The sequence below is a fragment of the Panulirus ornatus genome, chromosome 57 (genome assembly GCF_036320965.1).
Source record: "Panulirus ornatus isolate Po-2019 chromosome 57, ASM3632096v1, whole genome shotgun sequence".
Lineage (NCBI taxonomy): Eukaryota > Metazoa > Arthropoda > Malacostraca > Decapoda > Palinuridae > Panulirus > Panulirus ornatus.
The window spans coordinates 17,052,822-17,072,628 of NC_092280.1; the positions used below are offsets into that span (position 1 = coordinate 17,052,822).

A 19,807-nucleotide genomic window follows, 5' to 3' on the forward strand; every position below is an offset into this window, starting at 1 on the left:
GAAGAGGTGGTGAAAGCCTTGTGGAAGATGAAATGCGGCAAGGCGGCAGAAATTGATAGTACTTCATTTGAATTAATTAAGAAAGTGAATGAATGTGTTGTTGACTGGTTGGTAAGGATATTTACTGTATGTGTGGATCATGTTGAAATCATGGCTAAATGCGTGTATGGTGCCATTGCATAAAAGCAAAGGTGATAATGGTGTGTGCTTAAACTACAGAGGTATAAGTTTGTTGAGTAATTTGTATAGAAGGGTATTGATTGTGATAGTGAAGGCCTGTACAGAGCATCTGACTGGGGAGGAGCAGTGTGGTTTTAGAAGTTACGGAGGTTGTGTAGATCAGATGTTTGCTTTGAAGAATGTATGTGAGAAATAAGTAGAAAAACAGATTTGTATGTGGCATTTATGGATCTGGAGAAGGCATATGATAGGGTTGATAGAGATGTTTTATGAAGGTCTTAAGAATATATGGTGTGGGAGGTAGGCTGCTAGAAGCAGTGAAAATCTTTTTTATCAAAGGTGTAAGGCATGTGTACAAGTAGGAAGAGAGGAAAAACATTTCTGTAACCTATTTCACCTATATCCTCACCCTGCATGCTGCGTGGGACACTCATATCTATTTGCTTTGTCTTCCAAACCTTTGTCTGTATATAACCTTCTATCTACTTGTACATCTTCGTCATACTGTCTCATAGTCTTTCCTTATCATCCAGGTCTCATTCACTAGTCTTTCTCAGTCCCTGAATTTACCTCCTCATATGACCTCTTGCTCAACCTCTTCTTCGTTCTTCCTTTCTGCCAGGTCTTTTCTCTGAGGGTAGTTGGTTGATCCTTACTATGTCTCCTGCTAATAGGTCCAGATTTCTAGCTGTCTTAATGTACTACCATGCAGTCTTCAAATTCTTGAGTCTTCTCTTTATCTTTTCAAATGAAGCATCTATCCCTTGCGGCTTTAGCAGCTTAGATGACATTGATAACGATTATTTAACTGGGCTCATTTCCATATCCCGCATAGGAGTGTTTCTGTAGTTCAGTATGACCAAATATGGATTTAACAGCTGATTTGGCCATTCTATTCAACTGAGGGTACTTAGGATTGCTGCCACCATGTCTTTGTATTAGTTCATGCATCCTTGAGAGGTTTAATTTTTCAGAAGAGAGAAAACAATGTTACCTTGCTTAGTATAGTTTCAAGTAAAGGTCCCTTACATTCTTTTGAGTGTCAACAAAATAGCTGGTTCCTTATATAACATGTGCTATGGTAGACTGTAATAAACATGAATATTGTTACACTTGATGCATTGAGATATGTGTTGAAAGAAAGGTCAATATAATTAAGATCAAAGATGAGTATGTTTGATGGTATAGTAGTCTGCCAGTGTTATATTGATGAGGGACATGGACCACAGATAGAAATGTAGAGAAAATGGTGGATGTGTTAGAAGTGAACTGTATGAGGACAATATTTGGTGTGAGGAGGGTTGATTGAATAACAGATGATAGTATAAGAGGGAGGTACAGTAGTAAGAGAAATAAGTATGAAATAGTTGAAGAGGGTGTGCTGAAATTGTTTGGATATATGAATAATGAAGAGAGGATGACCAAGAGCGTAATTATCATATTATGTCAGAAGTGGAAGAAACAAGGAAATTTGGAAGCCAAGGATGGGTTAGAATGATAAAGTGAAAGATGCTTTCATTATCTGAGGCCATGGTTTACCCCAGACGCTTCACATGCCCCAGTTCAATCCATTGACAGCATGTCGACCCCGGTATACCATATCGTTCCAGTTTACACTATTCCTTGCACACTTTACACACTCCTGTATGTTCAGGCCCCAATCGCTCAAAATTTTTTTCACTCCATCCTTCCATCTCCAATTTGGTCTCCTGCTTCTCTTTCTTCCCTCCACATCTGACACATATATCCTCTTTGTCAATCTTTCCTCCTTCATTCCCTCCATGTGTCCAAACCATGTCAACAAACCCTCCTCTGCTCTCTCAACCACACTTTTCTTATTACCACACCTCTCTCTTACCCTTTCATTACTTACTCAATCAAACCACCTCACACCACATATTGTCCTGAAACATTTCATTTCCAACACATCCACCCTCCTCTGCACAACCTTATCTATAACCCATGTCTCGCAACCATATAACATTGTTGGAACCACTGTTCCTTCACACATACCCATTTTTGCTCTATAAGATAATGTTCTCGCCTTCCATACATTCTTCAATGCTCCCAGAGCCTTCACTCCCTCCCCCACCATGTGACTCACTTCCACTTCCAAGGTTCCATCTGCTGCTAAGTTCACTCCCAGATATCAAAAACACTTCACTTCCTCCAGTTTTTCTCCATTCAAACTTACCTCCCAATTAACTTCTCCTTTAACCCTACTGAACCTAATAACCTTGCTCATATTCACATTTACTCTGTACTTTCTTTTTTCACTTTCTTTACCAAACTCAATCACCAACTTCTGTAGTTTTTCACCTGAATCAGCCACCAGCACTGTATCCTCAGCAAACAACAACTGACTCCCTTCCCAAGCCCTCTCATTCAGAAAAGACTGCATACTTTCCCCTCTATTCAAAACTCTAGCATCCACTAACCTAATCACCCCATCCATAAACAAATTAAACAACCATGGAGACATCACGTACCCAGGCACAAACCAACATTCATTGGGAATCAGTCGCTTTCCTCTCTTCCTATTTGTACATATGCCTTACATCCTTGGTAAAAACTTTTCACTGCTTCTTGCAACTTACCTCCCACACCTTATACTCTTTAAACCTTCCACAAAGCATCTCTATCTCTGCCTTCTCAAGATCCATAAATGCTACATACAAATCTGCTTTTCTAAGTATTTCTCACATACATTCTTCAAAGCAAACACCTGATCCACACATCCTATACCACTTATGAAACCACACTGCTCTTCCCCAATCTGATGTTCTTTACATGCTTTCATTCTCTTAATCAATACCTTCCCATATAATTTTCCAGGAATACTCAACAAACTTATGCCTCTGTAATTTGAGCACTCACCTCTGTCCCCTTTGCCTTTGTACAATGGCACTATGTATGCATCCCGCCAATCCTTAGGCACTTCACCATGAGCTGTACATACGTTGAATATCCTTACCAACCGTTCAACAACACAGTCACCCTTTTCTTTTTATAAATTCCACTGCAGTACCATCCAAACCCGCCGCCTTGCCCACTTTCATCTTCCACAAAGCTTTCACTACCTCTTCTCTGTTCACCAAACCAATCTCCCTGACCCTCTCACTTCGCACACCACCCTGACCAAAACACCATGTATCTGACACTTTTATCATCAAACACATTCAACAAACCTTCAAAATATTCACTCCATCTCCTTCTCACATCAATACTACTTGTTATTACCTGCTTATTTGCCCTCATTCACTGATTTTCCCAATGTTCTCTTGTCTTACGCACTTTATTTACCTCCATCCAAAACATCTTTTTTATTATCATTTTGCTTTGTCGCTGTCTCCTGCGTTAGCGAGGTAGCGCAAGGAAACAGATGAAAGAATGGCCCAACCCACCCACATACACATGTATATACATACAAGTCCACACACGCAAATATACATACCTATACATCTCAACGTATACATATATATACACACACACATATACATTTATACACATGTACATAATTCATACTGTCTGCCTTTATTCATTCCCATTGCCACACCACCACACATGAAATAACAACCCCCTCCCCCCTCATGTGTGTGAGGTAGCGCTAGGAAAAGACAACAAAGGCCACATTCATTCACACTCAGTCTCTAGCTGTCATGTAATAATGCACCGAAACCATAGCTCCCTTTCCACATCCAGGGCCCACAGAACTTTCCATGGTTTACCCCAGACGCTTCGCATGCCCTGGTTCAATCCATTGACAGCACGTCGACCCCGATATACCACATCATTCCAATTTACTCTATTCCTTGCACGCCTTTCACCCTCCTGCATGTTCAGGCCCCAGTCACTCAAAATCTTTTTCACTCCATCTTTCCACCTCCAATTTGATCTCCCACTTCTCATTCCCTCCACCTCTGACACATATATTGTCTTGGTCAATCTTTCCTCACTCATTCTCTCCATGTGACCAAACCATTTCAAAACACCCCCTTCTGCTCTCTCAACCACTCTTTTTATTACCACATATCTCTCTTACCCTATTATTACTTACTCGATCAAACCACCTCACACCACATATTGTCCTCAAACATCTCATTTGCAGCACATCCACCCTCCTGCGCACAACTCTAACTATAGCCCATGCCTCACAACCATATAACATTGTTGGAACCGCTGTTCCTTCAAACATACCCAATTTTGCTGTCCGAAATAATGTTCTCGACTTCCACACATTCTTCAACGCTCCCAGAACTTTCGCCCCCTCCCCACCCTATGATTCACTTCATCTTCCATGGTTCCATCTGCTGTCAAATCCACTTCCAGATATCTAAAACACTTCACTTCCTCCAGTTTTTCTCCATTCAAACTTACCTCCCAATTGACTTGTCCCTCATCCCTACTGTACCTAATAACCTTGCTCTTATTCACATTTACTCTCAGCTTTCTTCTTTCACACACTTTATCAAACTCAGTCACCAGCTTCTGCAGTTTCTCACACAAATCGGCCACCAGTGCTCTATCATCAGCGAACAACAACTGACTTACTTCCCAAGCTCTCTTATCCACAACAGACTGCATACTTGCCCCTCTTTCCAAAACTCTTGCATTCACCTCCCTAAAAACCCCATCCATAAACAAATTAAACAACCATGGAGACATCACACACCCCTGCCGCAAACCAACATTCACTGAGAACCAATCACTTTCCTCTCTTCCTACACATACAGAAGCCTTACATCCTCGATAAAAACTTTTCATGGCTTCTGACAACTTGCCCCCACACCATATATTCTTAATACCTTCCACAGAGCATCTCTGTCAACTCTATCATATGCCTTCTCCAGATCCATAAATGCTACATACAAATCCATTTGCTTTTCTAAGTATTTCTCACATACATTCTTCAAAGCAAACACCTGATCCACACATCCTCTACCACTTCTGAAACCACACTGCTCTTCCCTAATCTGATGCTCTGTACATGCCTTCACCCTCTCAATCAATACCCTCCCATATAATTTCCCAGGAATACTCAACAAACTTATACCTTTGTAATTTGAACACTCTCTTTTATCCCCTTTGCCTTTGTACAATGGCACTATGCATGCATTCCGCCAATCCTCAGGCACCTCACCATGAGTCATACATACATTAAATAACCTTACCAACCAGTCAACAGTACAGTCACCCACTTTTTTAATAAATCCCACTGCAATACCATCCAAACCCGCTGCCTTGCAGGCTTTCATCTTCTGCAACGCTTTTACTACCTCTTCTCTCTTTACCAAATCATTTTCCCAGACCCTCTCACTTTGCACACCACCTCAACCAAAACACCCTATATCTGCCACTCTATTATCAGACACATTCAACAAACCTTCAAAATACTCACTCCATCTCCTTCTCACATCACCACTCCTTATCACCTCCCCATTAGCCCCCGTCAGTGACGTTCCCATTTGTTCCCTTATCTTATGCACATTATTTACCTCCTTTCAAAACATCTTTTTATTCTCCCTAAAATTTAATGATACTCTCTCACCCCAGCTCTCATTTGCCCTCTTTTTCACCTCTTGCACATTTCTCTTGACCTCCTGCCTCTTTCTTTTATACATCTCCCAGTCATTTGCATTATTTCCCTGCAAATATTGTCCAAATGCCTCTCTCTTCTCTTTCACTAATAATCTTACTTCTTTCTCCCACCACTCACTACCCTTTCTAATCTGCCCACCTCCCATGCTTCTCATGCCACAAGCATCTTTTGCACAAGCCATCACTGTTTCCCTAAATATATCCCATTTCTCTCCCACTCCCCTTACATCATTTGCTCTCACCTTTGCCATTCTGTACTCAATCTCTCCTGGTACTTCCTCACTCAATTCTCCTTTCCAAGTCCACTTACTCTCACCACTCTTCTCCCCAACATTCTCTCTTCTTTTCTGAAAACCTCTACAAATCTTCACCTTTGCCTCCACAAGATAGTGATCAGACATCCCTCCAGCTGACCCTCTCAGCACATTAATATCCAAAAGTCTCTCTTGTACATGCCTATCAATTAACACGTAATCCAATAACACCCTCTGACCATCTCTCCTACTCACATACGTATACTTATGTATATCTCACTTTTTAAACCAGGTATTCCCAATCACCAGTCCTTTTTCAGCACACAAATCCACAAGCTCTTTACCATTTCCATTTACAACACTGAACACACCATGTACACCAATTATACCCTCAACTGCCACATTACTCACCTTTACATTCACATCACCATCACTATAACCTCTCATGCATGAAAGCTGCTAACACACTTTGATAAAGTATCCATTAGTATTTCCTGATATTATATATTGTCTTATTAATTGGGCCAGTCCTCCTCCCACCTCTCTGTTTCTGTGAGTTTTGTCTTCACTGCTCTAACAGTATCAAGTTCGCTTTCCCTGATTGAGCCTCTGAACTTCAGGTCCTTCATTTATTACCAATCTGCTTGTGTTTGTGTAAAGGATTTTTAAGTTGAGGCATGAACTATTAATCAACTTTGGCTCCTCTAAGCTAGAGGAGAGAGGATAGTTCCTTTGGGCTTTTCTGATTCCTACTCAATTTTTACCATTTTTGTAGATTCTTTAGCTTACGCACACTCTTTTCTTGGTTTGCCACTTCTGACAAATACTCCCACTGAAATCACACCATTTGGCAGCTTTATTGATGTTCTTTAGAACCTTTTGATTACACATCTCCATATCAAGGTCTATTATGTTATCTCCTTAAATTATGTTTAGGAGAAATTTAATGTTTAGCTTAAGAAATACATTGGAGTTTGATAAGTCTGTGGCAAAGCAAGGCTCTGCTTGATTTCCCTGATATACAAAAAAGTTTAAGAATAAGCTTAATGCTCAAGTCCATGTGGTTGATAATTGGTTGTTGTGTGAGATGAGTACTGTACTAGATCCACTGTATGTTGCTGATGTCTGCTTATGTGTATTCTGTTTTTTGTTCATTTCTGGATGTTGTGCTAAAGTAGTGTTTGGTAGGCAGCCAGCAACCAGGGGGGTATATTACCAGTACTACCTGCCTGGGTATCAGGAGGGTTAGTGATAGCTGCATTGTAAGCCAGCACTTCATTGGTTGTCAAGTTGTACTCCTCTGACCCAGGTAGCTGTCTTTTCTTTCTGCCTTACCTGCACGTGGACTGTTGGCATTCTGTCCACAAACATACAGTATATCTATCCCTGTCACACACAACACTTGACAACACTTACTCACACAGTTCATTCTTTGTAACTAGATTTTCCTGTGGTGAGTGCTTTGTGCCAGCTCTGCCTTTTGCCAAAATGATAGGAGCAATAGATAAAATTGGTAGATAGGAACATATGGGTGGGACCATTTGGTAGAAATATTAGGTAGAAAGGCTGAAGTAGTTGGTAGGAAAATCATGTAGAAGTAGTCAGTAGAAACATTAGGTAGGAGCCTCTGCAAACGCTGCACTAGACTGGCCCTCTGTCAGTGTCCTTCTAAGTTAAGGCATGAAAGGCAAAGAAGTGTCAGTGGAGCTCACTAATTATGAAGACTGTTCCTGTTTCTGTGGCCTTCCCATTGAGGAAGTTCCTGAAAGGAACAGGTGTTAGAGATACAGATAAGTAGATAGAATGGTAATTGATAATGTCTTAATTCCACAAAAGTAAATTGATATCCCCCAAAATAGAGATAACTACCTATGTTTTAGAGAATCCACTTCAGTCCTGTATATCCAAACTTAAGATAATCAGAATTTCCTGAAAACAGGGTGACACTAAGATTGTTAGGAAGTTTTCTGGTGATTCTTCAAAATCTGGATTTGCTATGGCTATTGGCAAAAATATGGATTTGATCTGGATTGTTGAGTAATGACCAGACAGCTTCCATCAGTCATTAAAGTCTATTTTTCATCTATCCTCCAGATATCTATTTGTTTATGCCAGACTTCAAGAATAGAAGTGTTTAACTCTCATCGGCTCAGACCATTCACGATGGTGGCCAGAGACAAGCAGAGTGGTTAATGTAATTTCTTCCCCCAGTCAAATGCTTTCATATCTGTGATGTTTTGATTTATACACAGAATTTTCAGATATTAGGACGACCATGAGCACTAATTAGTCAGGGATTTCATTGTACATCAAAGAATCAGAGCCAGAAATATTGGTTCAGTAAATTGCTATGGCAGTTCTTGTTTTTTATTTCAATGGTTTCAGCTATACAGTTCTTCAATATCATTTCATGCTCTTGGAGAGAAAGCATTTATTCATAGAACTTCATTGTTTAGATAAAGACTCATAAGTTTCTCATTGATTAGCATTAGTTTTAAAGTACATATTTTGACTTATGTTAGATAAGCAGATCTTTAAACACAGTCTTAACAAGGTGACCAAACAACTTAAGGGAAAAAAAGTAGAAGTATGATAATGTGATAGTAATATAAATCAATGATAAACCTTGACTGACAGACATTAGCAGTATTTGAAATATAAGAAAAATGAGCCATTAAACTACCACAGCTACTTCAACCAAGTGCTTCATATACATTTAGACCCTATTATGATGATTCAGCATTTACATCTTGTTATACTTTGGCTATTCAGACCCACTATATACTCTATATGGCTTCTGTGATTTCAGTTTCCTTTTTACTGCTTGGAGACTGAATATTTCTCTTATACTGGTAATTAGTAAATTTTTTATGGCAGGGCTATTCATGTACTTTAGGAGTAGGGCCAGATTATGAAACTCAAGTTGATGGAAGGTCCATACATTCATTTTACCTCCATTTTCTCTCTAAACACTTATGCATAGAAAGAAACAAAGAATTCATACATAATTTACTCTTACATTTTCCACTAAGTGCATAGATAGAAAGAAAAAAAGAATTATTTACTGGTAACTAATAAAATGATTCAACTTAAGACTACTCTTCCAGTGCTATTCCACTCAAGAATGTGAAGTTGAATGAGAAAAATAGTGCTGTACATATGATAGATGTGGGGAAAAATATAGTGATTAACCTCCATGTGACCAACCATAATCCCGTGCCTGAGTGAGAACCATGAATATGTGCGCCATCAGAAGTAGACAAGTACAATTCATGTAGCTATGAGCACAGTGATGTAGGAAAAGTACATTTCATTTAACTAATTATTACAAATGATCACATGCTTCATTCAGCTAATTAATCCAGTTAGTCATGATAAAAACCTTATTTATTTGTATTTTATTATACTTTGTTGCTGTTTCCCGCGTTAGCGAGGTAGCGCAAGGAAACAGATGAAAGAATGGCCCAACCCACCCACATACACATGTATATACATACACGTCCACACACACACACATATACATACCTATACATCTCAACATATACATATTTATTTTTATTTATTTTGCTCTGTCACTGTCTCCCGTGTTAGCGAGGTAGCACAAGGAAACAGATGAAAGAATGGCCCAACCCACCCACATACACATGTATATACATACACATCCACACACGCAAATGTATATACCTATACATCACAACGTATACATATATATACACACACAGACATATACATATATACACATGTACATAATTCATACTGGCTGCCTTTATTCATTCCCATCGCCACCCCGCCGCACATGAAATGACAACCCCCTCGCCCTTCATGTGTGCGAGGTATCGCTAGAAAAGACAACAAAGGCCACATTCGTTCACACTCAGTCTCTAGCTGTCATGTAATAATGCACCAAAACCACAGCTCCCTTTCCACATCCAGGCCCCACAAAATTTCCGTGGTTTACCCCAGACACTTCACATGCCCTGGTTTAATCCATTGACAGCACGCTGACTCAGGTATACCACATCGTTCCAATTCACTCTATTCCTTGCACGCCTTTCACCCTCCTGCATGTTTAGGCCCCGATCACTCAAAATCTTTTTCACTCCATCTTTCCACCTCCAATATGGTCTCCCACTTCTCCTTGTTCCCTCCACCTCTGACACATATATCCTCTTGGTCAATCTTTCCTCACTCATACTCTCCATGTGACCAAACCATTTCAAAACACCCACTTCTGCTCTCTCAACCATACTCTTTGTATTACCACACATCTCTCTTACCCTTTCATTACTTACTCGATCAAACCACCTCACACCGCATATTGTCCTCAAACATCTCATTTTCAGCACATCCACCCTCCTCCGCACAACTCTATCTATAGCCCATCCCACGCAACCATATAACATTGTTGGAACTACTATTCCTTCAAACATACCCATTTTTGCTTTCCAAGGCAACATTCTCACCTTCCACACATTCTTCAATGCTCCAAGAACCTTCGCCCCCTCCCCCACCCTGTGACTCACTTCCGCTTCCACGGTTCCATCTGCTGCTAAATCCACTCCCAGATATCTAAAACACTTCACTTCCTCCAGTTTTTCTCTGTTTAAACTTACTTCCCAGTTAACTTATCCCTCAACCCTACTGAACCTAATAACCTTGCTCTTATTCTTATTTACTCCCAGCTTTCTTCTTTTACACACTCATTCACCAACTTCTGCAGATTCTCACCCAAATCAGCCACCAGCGCTGTATCATCAGCAAACAACAACTGACTCACTTCCCAAGCCCTTTCATCCAGAACAGACTGCATACTTGCCCCTCTCTCCAAAACTCCTACATTCACCTCCCTAAGAACCCCATCCATAAACAAATTAAACCACCATGGAGACATCACGCATCCCTGCTGCAGACTGACATTTACTGGGAACCAATCACTTTCCTGTCTTCCTATTCATACCCATGCCTTACACTCTTTAAAAAAAAAATTTCACTGCCTCTGGTAACTTACCTCCCACACCATATACTCTTAATACCTTCCACAAAGCATCTCTATCAACTCTATCTTATGTTCTGTCTTATGTGAACAGGAAAATTCAAAACATACTATATATATAGTTGAAGAGCCAACCAATCAGTTGCATGCTGTTTGTGGTTAGGATTTAAGGTGTTCAACCACTCCTTTGTAAAAAGAATTAATTAATGGTTACACATTGTTCCCCCGACAGATGGTTACCTGTATCCTCCAATATTTTCTTTCACAAGATAAGAAAATCTTGTACCTATGATTATCTGTTTGTACATTATGAGGAGAGGCCTTGTAGGACGGTATCATTTGTACTTTTTGTACCATTTAGAAGACTTTTGAGTCTTTGAAAGCTGCAAGCATTGACAGTCTCCAAGCTTAAACCATTCCAATCATATGCTCTCCTTACAAGAAAACAGTACTTCTTTACATCTTCCTTAACTACCCTTTCCTTAGCCAATAGTAACTCTGGTACTGCACCTCACAAAGATCTTTTTGCTGCCATTATCGTTCAGTTGATTTGAAGACCTAAATGATGTTATCATGTCACCCTTCTCTCTTATATCCTCCAAGGTGGACAGCCATGTAGCTCTCAGTATTTTATTCTAGTTCAGCTCATATTACAGGTACCATCTTGGTTGCTCTTCTCTGTACACTTTCAGTCAAATCTTTTATTTCTTTAGTTGCATTTACTATCTGAGAGGTATAATGAAGCTTTGGTCTAGTGATATCTTACAAAACATTACCATATCCATATACTTGAAGGATATTCCAATATTTGTCAGCATATTGTTTACTTTTTTCACAATGCTCCTGATTTGAAGCTCTAGGAATAGACTAGGTACAATGTTGAACCCTAGATCTCTTTGACACAGTGTTTCCTGCAGCTGATATCCTGCATATTAGTATTCACACTGGGGCTTTCTTCCACTAAGTTCCATCTCCATTCCCTTACACATAATTGGGTTGAATATCATCCACATATCAGACTAACATTGGAGTTTGTCCAGGTTCCCCAGTATTTGAATGCAATCATATTTTATTCCTTATTTCTCTCATGATCCTGGCACTATTAGAGAATATGTTTAGGTATGTATCCAGTCCTTCAGGCAAATCATTTACATACACCAAATGTAGCAGCATACCACTTGTAAACAGCCCACTTTGAGAAAATGCCTTTTACCTCCGTCCTTTGTTCCCTTCCAACATTGGTGATCCTCAGTCCTGTACTTTTTGCTTCGTAATCATCCTCTGGCTGTCTAGAAACACAGTCCAGCCATCCATCTCTTTGGTCTATGACCAAGCCCAGCTTGTGAAAGTCTTAATATGTTTCTGACATAGAGGACCTTTTTCCTCAGAAACTATGTTCTCACCCATTTAAGAGTTTCTCCTTTATAGAAAGTCGTTCATTTGCTTTCTGAATATTGTTTCCAGTAGTTTACAAACCACACTCTTCATTGAAACAGGCTTGTAGTTCAGTCTGATTTCCCAGTCACCTTCTTAAAAATAGGCTTGAGATTTGCCCTTTTCCAAATCTTTGGAACCGATCTTTCCTCTAGTGTTCTACTGAAAATTATTTCAAGAGGACTAGCAAGTGCCTTAGTGCCTTCCATAAGCACATATGGGAGGACTTCATGTAGTCCATGTGCCTTATATGGGTCATGTTGCTTTCATTAATTCTCTCAGACATCCATATACATGAACTAATGACTCATCCAAACTTATATTTACACACCAACGTTTGCATCCCTATTTTGAAGTTGTGCACCAACATAGAAAATCTCTGTTTTAATGTAGAACTGGATGTTTTGATGTGACAGACTGTGGATGAAGTCCTGTTTTCTTTTACCATATGATCATCTTTGATACATAATGTTTATATAACATACAAAAAAGCATATGTTTATTAAGATGTCTTGCCTTTTGTATTAATGCAATGTTATTTTTTAACCACCTCTTTATATGGAATAATGTTATGGGATACTCTTTAGTTGTAAAGTCTGCTTACATACTACAGAATTAGCATTTCTTGTTTGATCCAGAAATGTTGTATTAGTGTTTTTCCATAATTTTGGTGGCACAATAGTACCCGGGGCTCCTTGCTTAATGTGTCTCAAATCTAAATAGATTCACTTTTACATAAATCATAGAATTAATAAATGATCATCGAATTGATACTTCCTATGAAACCCCTATTTTAACATGATAGCAATTGGGACATGTTCTAATGATTCTAGCAACCCCCTTTTGTCACAAACAGATGCATTACAGATATGTCAGTGACACAGAACTCGCTTAAGAAATGTAAGAATTATGTTATTGTACAAATACACAGTTTGTTTGGATCAGTTGTACCCATAATTCCCTATGTGTCGGAGGTGGAGGGAACAAGGAGAAGAGGGAGACCAAATTGGAGGTGGAAAGATGGAGTGAAAAAGATTTTGTGTGATCGGGGCCTGAACATGCAGGAGGGTGTAAGGAGGGCAAGGAATAGAGTGAATTGGAGCGATGTGGTATACCGGGGTTGATGTGCTGTCAGTGGATTGAAGCAAGGCATGTGAAGCGTCTGGGGTAAACCATGGAAAGCTGTGTAGGTATGTATATTTGCGTGTGTGGACGTATGTATATACATGTGTATGGGGGGGGTTGGGCCATTTCTTTCGTCTGTTTCCTTGCGCTACCTCGCAAACGCGGGAGACAGCGACAAAGTATAATAAATAAAAATAAATAAAAACTTTAACATTATTTACAACCATTAGCTTATATTAATTGATTTGGGGGGCTGAGCACATATGTGATGCTTATATTGTTGATTGGCTCTAGTTTTGAAGATACTGAATGAGTCCCATTATATATGATTTATACTGGTTTTGGTGTTGTGTGGCTTTGAGGCAAGATCTGGCAATCTTGATTGCAGGAAGTGCATGATGCAATCAGCAGCCAGGTATTGCATCATTGTAGGTGCTGCTTATCATTTCCTTCCAGGGAGTCACCTATTACATGTGTCGTACTCATTATCTAAAATATTTTTTGTATCCTGATGTTTGTATTTATGTCGTGCCCTCATCGTGCAATTGTTGTTTTGTATCCTTAATTCAATATTTGAGTTACAACTGGCTTAAACATTGTAATCTGAGTGCAGACCAATTTCTGTTATACAAATGCAATACAACACAATATTTGCTGCCTCTTGCAGTGTCATGTGTTGGTTTTCTGTAATTCTGCTGAATGGTTGTGCTCCAGTTGTGCTAAGGACCACTTGTGATTGACTTTTGTGTGATTTTCCGCTGAATGTCAACAAGGATGCCTTGTAGGTGCATGAACAATGCAGATAACTTTTATTATGTTTGTGGGGAAGTAAATTTTGCATCACAGAGGTGTGTCATAACCCCAATCATTAGGAAAGCCTACAAGCTTTACATTGGCTGTAGGTTTTGGGAACAAGACAAAAGTTAGACCCCACACATATGCTACAATGCTTGTGTAACAAACCTCTGCAGCTGGTTGAATCGGGAAGGGCAATCAGTGCATTTTGCCTTGCCCATGGTGTGGAGGCAGTCAACAGATTACATCAGTGACTGTTGCTTATGCCTGGTGCCTCCAGTCAGGTAATGTATTTCCAAAAAGAGAAAGAAAGAAAAAGTGAATCCTAAGCTATCAGAACATACCATCTGCTATGCCCCTGGTACCTCACATTGAGGAACTTCCCAATTTAAATCCCCGAGATTCATTTCCTTAGGAATCAGAGTACAAACACGATGCCAGAATTTGTGAAACATTCGAGTCATCAGCATCAAGAGATCATGACTTTGCACTCAACTTGTTGCTGAACCACAAAGTATCATGCAAAATGAAGTGAATGATCTCTTCAGACATCTGGAACAGTCAAAGAGTAAGGCAGAACTGTTGGGCTTGAGACCGCGACAGTGGAATCGCCTTTATGAAAGCGTGACAGTGTCAGTGTTTCATGCTTGCCAGAAAGATTTTGCTCCATTCTTTAAGATGAAAGGTAACTTCGTGATCTGCGAAGATGTAGATGTTCTGATGGCAGCCCTTACTACTACTCATAACCCTAAGGAGTGGAGACTCTTCATCCACTCGTCAGAGTTGAAATGTAAAAGCTGCTACTTTGCATGATGGTAACTTGTCACCACCAATTCCCATTGGTCATACAATATATATGAAGGAGTCATATAAGAATATGAAGCATCTTTTGAACTGCATAAATTACCAGAAATACCATTGGCAGCTTTATGGTGACTTTAAGGTTGTTAACATTTTGGTCGGACTGCAGCAAGGCTACATAAGTTTTGCTGTTTCCCAGGTGAATGGAACAGATGAGCAAAGATTTTCCATTACAACAAGAGGGTGTGACCTTCCCAACAGATGAGCAAAGATTTCAACAGGGACTGGACTTCCCAACACTTGCTGGAACCAGGAAAAAAGAACTTACAGCACCTACTACTGATAAAATCCAGTAAGATTTTGCTACCATTTCTGCACATCAAACTGGGCCTTATGAAGAACTTCGTTAAGGCTGTGGATGAATATGGGTCAGTGTTTAGGTACCTTAGGGGGAAATTCCCAAGGCTCAGTAAGACAAAAATCACAGAGGGTGTTTTTGTCAGTTCGCAGATCCACGAGCTCTTCAAATATGAGCAGCTTGACTACATCCTCAGTGGTGACAAGAAGACAGTATGAAATGCTTTCTGGCTGGTAACACCCAACTTTCTTGGAAAAGTCAAGGCTAACAGTTATAAGGTACTTGTGGAAAGTCTGTTGTCATCCTTTCAAAAAATAGGATGCAAAACGTCTTTAGAAATACATTCCCATCACACTCACCTGGAGTTTTTTTCAGCTCACTGCAGTGCATTGAGCAATGAGCACAGTGAATGCTTCCATTGAGATGTATCAGTGATAGTGAAACAGTATGAAAGGAAATGGAGTTCAGTGATGTTGGCAGATTATTGCCGGATGGTAACAAGAGAAGCTTAAGGATTTGCATATAAGTGACAGGCAAAGAGATATCATGTTTAATCAGGATAAGCCTGTGACTGTACCCTCTGTCACCAGAATAGTGTGTAATGCTAGTGAAATGTAAGATAGCAAATTATTCTTATAAACTATAGCCAGTTAAGCATTTTCAAGACCACTTTCATATTCTGTATCCCAAAATCCATAAAAGGAAATCATTTTCATTTTCAGCATCCCAAAATCCATAAAAGGAAATACATTTCATTTCTGAAACACAAGTCAAACTTTGTTGGTCAGTGTATCTTTCAAAATATCAAGCAGTATTGTAATTTAATCAATATTAACATATACCACCTGCTTTTCTGTATGTCATAGAATTAAGAGAATTGCAAACATATAATTCCCATTGTAAATCACATTGAAACACTCAGCCTTTTAGATTAAATGCAATTGTAAAATGTGGTGGTTTTCTATCCAACTTAGTGTTTACCTGTCCATACAATTGGTTTTAATATAAGCAGAACTAATGCTTCAGTCCTCCTGTTCTTCTCCATCTATTGGGTTTTAGCTAACTATCAAAGAGTGCCTTCATTGAAATTTGACTTTAACCCTGCTAAAATGATAAAGAAGTGCCCATCTTCTACTAGGTGTGTTAATGAAATGAAAAAACAGAAAAACTATCATTATTTATGTAAAACTGGATGTATTCATGCAATGTGATTGTGGATGAAATCCTATCAGTATCAGCAAGTCCTTATCTTTCCATATGATTATAAATGATAAATATAAATGATAATGATCTTTAGTGTGTCTAACACACAAAACACTTTATGGGAGAAAATATATCCAGAAATATTTTGTATGATTTTATCCCGTTTTTATAAAATTGAATTTGTGTTAAAGTTGGGTTTATTTACATTAGCTTTACTAAAAGTAACACATTGTAGAACTCATCTCATGTGTTGAATAAGTAGCCTCTGTAATGCACATAACTCCTGTTCATTGTGTATTCCAGATAAGTTCCTATACCTCATCAAATTCTTACCCCTTTCAGCCTTACCATTTTTCCTAAGAATGTATTATCCTTAACAACGATAAATGACTAAACATGTGCAAATAAGCCATTATTAGCTTGTTCCTGATGCTAGGTCTTTAATGTGAGATAGGCAATTGGATATAAACTAAGATGTTATTATAAACAGTCACACTGAATATTTTTTATTGTCTTTTTATATTCTAGAATAAATGTATGATGACATTTATCAGTAAATTACAACCTTACAGTTATTCAAGGGATCCTTCTATTACTGTGATGGACCAAACCTCAAGAATATTATCACCAAGTCTGACTGTCTTCAGGCGCAGGGGAATTTGTGGATCAATCGCAAATACAATTTTGATGACCTTGGCCAAGCTCTCATGTCTTTGTTTGTCCTGTCCTCCAAGGATGGGTGGGTCAACATCATGTACACTGGGTTGGATGCTGTTGGAGTAGACTTGCAGGTAAGGAAACCAAAGTCATATATGGTTAGTATCATGTATTACATCTTAAACCATTCACTGTGGCTAGGTCATATACACCCCAGAAATTTCATCTCTGTTCACTGCAGTTGAGGCTGTTACTTTAACAATATTTCAGGCACCAGTCTCTACCATGAGGCAAAATGTACAGCCATATATGCTTGTAGTGGCATTCCACACATTGTAAATAGATGCTAAATCCTAAATTTTTTTGTATGCACTAGTTGGTCTTTGTGAATATATGAAGGATGCCCATATGAGATCTGCATCTTCATTTCATGTAATAATTTGTGAAGCTTGATTCTCTGAGAAGGTATTACATATTAATGAAGAAACGCTTTGTAACCATATTTGTTTAAGACAAAAATTCCAAAAAATGGCCGTATGTAGTATTTATCTGATTACCTGTTTGTACTGTATGGGGAGGGAGTTTTACACTCTGATGTCCCAATCTCTTGAACACTCATCTGTCATGCAGCCACTTGAACTTATGTTTGCTGTCTGCATTAACTATCATCTTCAGTCAGTTTGTTCCATTCATCCACCAGTCTTATACTATAAAAGTATTTCTTTACATCCGTATGTACAAGTTTCTTACTTTCATGTTATGTCCTCTAGTTGCATTATCCTTACATCTCTTTCAGAAACTCAGAGGTTGTATTTATATCACCCTTCGCTTTTCCTTCTTCCATGTCTTTCCCTTTAGCTGAGGCCTTTTTATTCTGGTACCATCTTTGTTGCCCTCCTTTGGACCTTGCCTTTGAGATCTTTTTACTTCTTCAGGAGCAATGATCAAACCTGATAAGAACGTTTTAGATCTGGCCTTATGTGGAATAAGCTTAGCTTGGAAATATGTTTAATGTTTCCTTATTGATATACTTGAATATTATTGTGGTATTTGTCACCAAACAGTTTGTCTCCTTAGCTGTTCTCCTAATATGGGACTTTGATGATAAGGTAGGGATGATGTTTATTGCCTAGTCCGTATTGAGGCCTTCTTTCAGTTTGTCTCATCCTAATAACTTTACATTTCCTCTGGTTGAAATTCATCAGCAATGTTTAAGACCAGCTTTAGGTTGTTTAGGTCCCCTTGTAAGCTAATGCAATCTTCCTTGCTTTTCACATTCCCCATGACCCTTGCATCATGTGCAAACATATTCAGATAGGATTCCACACCCTCAGGCATGTCATTAACATGGATGAAAAAGATAATAGTCTCAAAATCGAACCCTGTGTCACTACGCTGGTCACCTTGACCCATTTTAAAAATGCTTATCTGACATATGTCTTTTTTTTTTTTTTTTTTTTTTTACCCCCACTGATATAAATATTCATTGTAGGAGTTAACCCCTTATTCTTGCTTGGTAATCCAGTGCTTCTTAATCACCTGCAAGTGTGGTCTAGTGCCTAATGCCTTCTGGCAGTCCAGATGCTAATAGTCCACCTAGCCTTTCCTTTTGTCCATGACTGAGCTCTTTTTCTCACAAAACTCTAATTACAAATGACCTTTCCATAAGACTATGCTGTTTACACTTAGGAAATTTATCCTCTGCAGAAAGTCATCTACTTGTTTTCTGAAAATTTTCCAGAACCTTACAGAACACACTCATTAACAGGACCAGTCTATAGTTCAGCAACTGTTCCCAGTCTCCTTTCTTATACATAGGTATACATTTACCTTTTCCATTCCCTTGGTACTATGCCTGTCTCCAGTTGTGTCTTGAACTGAAATTCAAGTGATATATAAAGCATATCTGCATATCTCCTATGCATATGTAATGAAATTTCATCAGGACCATGAGCCTTGTATAGATCAATTACTTTTGATATTCTTTTTATATACTTTTTAGATTGATTTTTAATTTATTATACTTTGTCGCTGTCTCCCACATTAGCGAGGTAGCACAAGGAAACAGGCAAAAGAATGGCCCAACCCACCCATATACACATGTATATACATACATGTCCACACATGACATATGCATACCTATACATTTCAACGTATACATATATATACTTAGACATATACTCCTGCAACAGGAGTTGTGGGAAGGTGTGATAGAGTGTAAGAAAGTAAACTCTAGATTGATATGGGTAAAACTGAAAGTGAATGGAGAGAGATGGGTGATTATTGGGGTCTATGCTCTTGGGCATGAGAAGAAAGATCATGAGATGCAAGTGTGTAAGACAAGAGAACAAATGGGAGCATTGGTGAAGGGGGCTGATGGGGAGGTAATAACAAGTAGTGGTGATGTAA

At 38.9% G+C, this 19,807-nt stretch overlaps 1 protein-coding gene across 1 annotated transcript in view; it reads left to right on the plus strand.

Moving 5' to 3' along the window:
- Positions 1 to 19,807, plus strand: part of LOC139766186 (voltage-dependent T-type calcium channel subunit alpha-1G-like) — a 1,124,919-nt gene that overhangs the window by 783,002 nt on the left and 322,110 nt on the right. The window contains exon 23 of the mRNA XM_071694457.1: positions 17,314 to 17,532. Coding sequence (XP_071550558.1) covers positions 17,314 to 17,532 — 219 coding nt within the window. The remainder of the gene's footprint in view (positions 1 to 17,313; positions 17,533 to 19,807) is intronic.